Source organism: Anopheles darlingi, chromosome 2 (genome assembly GCF_943734745.1).
Source record: "Anopheles darlingi chromosome 2, idAnoDarlMG_H_01, whole genome shotgun sequence".
NCBI lineage: Eukaryota > Metazoa > Arthropoda > Insecta > Diptera > Culicidae > Anopheles > Anopheles darlingi.
The window spans coordinates 72,361,131-72,366,056 of NC_064874.1; the positions used below are offsets into that span (position 1 = coordinate 72,361,131).

Consider the following 4,926-nt stretch of genomic DNA (forward strand, 5'->3'; position numbering starts at 1 on the left):
AATCGTTATTTCTTCGTTGATATCTATAAAGAGATATGGTGTCAATGATGTTATAAATGATCATAATTTTTTTATACGAGCAATATATTAAAGGTATTTATGATTATTGTGTTGTGTTTGTTCTGCCCAACGAAACGGTCTCTCCATGCTCATACGGATTAAAGAGGGGGTTTCCAAGAATATTTTGTGTTGAATAGCCAATTCGCAATAATTCTGACTACATTTGGGATCTAAAATATTATTTGTTCAGGTTTTTCCACCCTTATCTGAATTACAAATCATGCTTTATTTGGTGGTCTCAACATAACGATTTGCTATAAAATCGAATTGCATACTTTAGGCGTTATTCCTGCTATAAAAGGTTTTCAGCTCGCAAGCATTTCCGACCGATCAATGGTTTTATTTAGTTTTTATTTCGTATTTCTTAAACAAATCAAACAAATACATAAGCTGTAACATAAAAATAATGTATCAATCCATAATAATTTCGTTGGATAAGAAATGTTTGGAACGTTGTTCAACATTTCGATGTTTCCGTTTCAATTCACCTCCGTTCTTTGTTTCTATTCCAGGGCAGAAGGCTACCCATTGAACCCTATTGTTTCACGCTCATTAACTTGAATTGCTGGTCGTTTTTTTTGTTTGCCAACTTCGTTTGATCAAATTCACGAAGCCAGTAAAAACTGAATCCTTTTGCACAATCCGCTGTGACAAGCGGAATTCGGCTGGCATAATGGGGAATGAAATGGGGAAAAGTTTACTATCGAAAACACTTACCGGAATGTTTTCGGATCTCTTTACGCGCGAACCGCATTTGGGGTTTAGGCGGCATCAAAGTTGTTCCGTGCAGGGAGAAGTGACTAATTGAGAGATTACGGGCACTTTGGCACTCAAAAGTGTAGAGGTTATTCTACCGAAGCGTAGAAGCTTTGGGGATCCGATGAAATCGTTGGGACGGGGATTAACTTGTTTTTTGAGATTCATTTCGGAAAACCTAGTGGAAACTAAATTAATAAAAAAGTTAGGGAAAAAACTTTTACAGATGTGTGTTAACCAAAGCGGTTGTTGAATGGAAAATGGTGTTGTGGCACACGAATAGAACGAAAGGATTTCAAAAGGATTAAAGGGACACAGACAGCTTATATTTTCGTTTGCAAAATATTTATTTGGCAGAGATTTATATGCCACCGTTTGGGAAAGAGTTTATTTAAACAAAAAACATTTTTAGTAGAAAAGTACAAAGTAATACTGACTAACTAAATGTTTAAAAATGGTATGGAACAGAAGACTTACCACTGATAAAAAAAACCATGTCGAATACTTACGTGGCATACCATACATTGCAAAGGGAAAGTAAAACAAATACTTAGTCATCTAAACTGCAAATCATTTACTACCTCTTTCGTACGTGATTTCTTTCTTCATCTCCTTTCTACATTCGCCCAAGAAATAGAAATGCCGTTTCGTATTTGTTGCGCAATCTATTTATTTGCCGTTTGACCCTTCTTCCTTCTTCATTTGGTATTTTCGTTTTTTGTCCAATCGTGATGGCCGCATGTTGCCGTCATCATGTTATCCTTTTTCTCACTCTTCCGTTTAATTTCTTTTTTCATCGACCACGAGACGTATAGTAGGCTAGGTTTAATCGATCGATCTTACCGTACTGGGACAGGATGATTCGAAACATTTGCCGCACTCCATAAGCGAAGTTGTGCGCCTCCTATGATCGAAACTTATTATAAAATCGTTGTGTATCGCGCATTGGCTTGACTTCAAATCGCACCCGATAGGACCCAGTTGCCTTTAACGTTTTGATAAATAATTCTGCTTTGGATTGTAAAATATACTTCATTTACGTTATCTCTTTCTAGTGTTGATAGTTATCAATCTTAACATGCGCCTCCCCGCACTAGTAACTGTATATAGCAAATTCATTCTCTTTTCTTTTTACAAACAACATACGAGCATGCTTCACGTCGTGAGTTAACTCAACGAAAACGATTATTTGTGCTACGTACACATCTTAGCGGAATATTATCTAAGTGTTGGTTCTAGGAGTGTGGAACATTTTGCCGCAAGTTTAGTCGTATTATTGTACATCCTGTTGGTTTAAACTTCTCTCGATGGTTCAACATGGAACTGGTTTCAAAATAATACGGACCAAATAATGACGCGAAGAATGTAGTGCTCCATTCAGTGCCCAGTTGTCGCAAATTCTATCAATCGTATTCCCCTGTTCAGTTTCATACACACATACATACTCTCTCTCTCTCTCTTTCTCTCTCTCTCTCTCTCTCTCTCTCGAAATTTGTCCTTATCACAGAATTGTTTTGCAAGACTTTACAAGTAATCTTCGTTATTTAGGTGCTTTGTTTGATTCGCATGATCAAATATATGACCACAACCAATTTGAATAAATTCGAATACAGTCAATGGGTAAAAAAGCTGCTACTAAACTAGTTTGAAACAAAAACATATATGCTCGCTATCTTCACACGGGCTGTTCATTTGGCACAAACCTAGTTGCTGCTCACAAGTGTCGAGGTTGTAAAGCTAAAATACTGCCATGACGCTATATACTTATCAGTCCAATTCTGTTCAATCAACAATGCTATTGAGCACAATGTTTTTCATGATTTAAAACGATACGGATTAGCTAAAAAAAATGGTAAAATTATTACACCCTTTGGTGATGTTGTTACTGCAAAAACGTAAAAGAATTTGAAAATATAGAAAAGGGAACATAAAGCTCACTCTACCGATGCCGATCGAGGTGCTCGATACCATCCATAACTCGTTCGATCCACAATCCAATTGAATGCGTTTCTTATGCGAAAGGATTACCATACATTCGCTCATTGAATCGTTCATCAGCTTCAGGTTCGTAACATTCCGTTCCCGTCCTATTGTTGTGCTCGTTATGGGTCCTGCAGTTCGTTTCTAATGGATTCGAGCTGAATCGAAAATAATTGGTCGTACACGTCTTCAGCATTTCGTTACTTTGGCCCTTATCTTTGGCCTTATACATACTGAGCACCTCGTGCCGGATGGTACGGTGTGCCAGTGACAGATGCACGGAAGTGTCTGGAGCGAAATGATTTATTATTTTGCTTTCGCTATAACTGCCTCAAGCATCGATGCCAGGAAGTTGGCGAAAGATACTACCCTACCCTACAAGTCCTCGATGGTGGATTAAACACAAACATTCCGACAACCAGCGCTACCATCATCTTTCGTTGTGTTTCCTCGCTACGTATTTAGTGGGTTTGCAATTGACATTGAAATCGATCGCGCGAGCGAAAGTAATGTATCGCGTATTGGCCACCGCAGTGTTCCACCGGAAGTTGGTGTTTCTGTTGTGGTTCGTCTATTGACTATACATTCGTTGTTGTACAGCAGATGCTTCTTGGCCTTTTTGGCCACTTTTAGAAAAAACAGAAATCGCAATTCCTTGGTACTGATGGTGAGCGGTATTGCGAGCGTACTTCGGCTTACGGCAACCCGGTAAAACCTGCGCCAGTATCGATTACACTGATCGTCGTCGTCGGTGGGGCCATTGTCGCCGTGGAAAGCGTGGTCGCTGGCTCATTGGGATCATCCTCGTCATCGTCATCCAGATCACTGTCGCCTGGGTGCCGGGCAAGGGCCCGATTCATGCGGAACAGATCGTTCCGCCGGAAGAGTTGGTGCCGACAGGGTGGCACCCGGGAGCGGACGGTCAAGTGTCCGGTGCCACTAACGGCTGGACCCTCTCCGCCGGTACCGGCGCTCACCACAGCACCCGCAGTGGATCAGGTCGTGGCATCATTGGGGAAATCCTACGTGAGTTGAATCGGTCGGTAAGGAATGGGTCTGAGGGTATGTATACGTGTGTAGGTGTGTGTGTATGTGTGTGGTTTGATCGGTTGTGGCCACCGGGAAACCATCCGCCAGGATATGCATGCCCATGGCAATATGGTAATGAAGTTGTTGATCGGCATTCACGATGACCAAGAAAACGATTAGGAAGCCAGAGCCGGGCAGCGAGCAAACATCACCGGCAACAACACGAACACGAACAAGTTAACGGGGAAATGGAAAAAAGGGAAAAGGAAGAAAGAAACAAGAAAAGGCAAACAATCATTGCAAATCATCGCCCGAACGTTTTGCGCCAGCGTCGCGCCAAATGCAGACATTTGTAATTAAGAGAAACATAAACACACACACAAATGTATATAGAATCACTCGGGGGCATACGCAATAACTTCGCGGCTAAACTAGTACTAACCGTGGCAGTGTTACTAGTTACCACGAGCTACGAGCGGCCATTACATTACCTTCTATTGGGCAACCCAAGATTTGACGTCACGATCACAACCTACCGGTTGGTGCAGTATGTTGGTGAGTTTTTTGAGGGAATTTCATTTGTGGATGCGGACTATGATTAAATAATATTCAACCTTAAACTCCGTCCAGACGATGACGAATGTTGGAGAATTTCTCGACGAGAACTTCGCAAACAAACGTCATCCCATACAAATCCGGCGAGAAGTTATCGCGATAACTGCGATGCACGTGTAGCGAGCGAGCAAGCGAGAACGAGCGAGAACTTCTTTTGGAGCTGTCAAATCGTATGTAAACAGTAGGGCGAGAAAGTTATCGCGATAACTTTGTTGCTCGTCTGGACGGAGTTTTACAGGGGACCGGCAATTAATTGGAAGAAAATAATGAAACTAAGGCTAAAGCTATCTTTCCGTTCCGGATACTGATTGTGTGTTTACTCCAATAAATAAATAAATGAATTGACCAAACGAACAGCAATTTATGTCTCCAATCAAAAAGAAGGTCCTTAGAAGGAGTGGCGTAAGTATCTTCAAAGATACTAAGATAAGGGACGTGGTTACCAGATGTAAAACAACGCAAAGGGACAACTCCTTCTCCATGTAA

At 41.2% G+C, this 4,926-nt stretch overlaps 1 protein-coding gene across 2 annotated transcripts in view; it reads right to left on the reverse strand.

Moving 5' to 3' along the window:
• Positions 1-1,480: 1,480 nt before the first annotated feature.
• LOC125960143 (trissin receptor-like) overlaps positions 1,481-4,926 on the reverse strand; it is a 31,283-nt gene continuing 27,837 nt past the window's right edge. The window contains exon 9 of one of the 2 annotated variants that reach the window (XM_049693355.1): positions 1,481-3,818. In XM_049693355.1, coding sequence (XP_049549312.1) covers positions 3,792-3,818 — 27 coding nt within the window. In that variant the 3' untranslated portion in view covers positions 1,481-3,791. Of the gene's footprint in view, positions 3,853-4,926 lie in introns of both variants that reach the window. The other variant, XM_049693354.1, reaches the window with a different exon arrangement.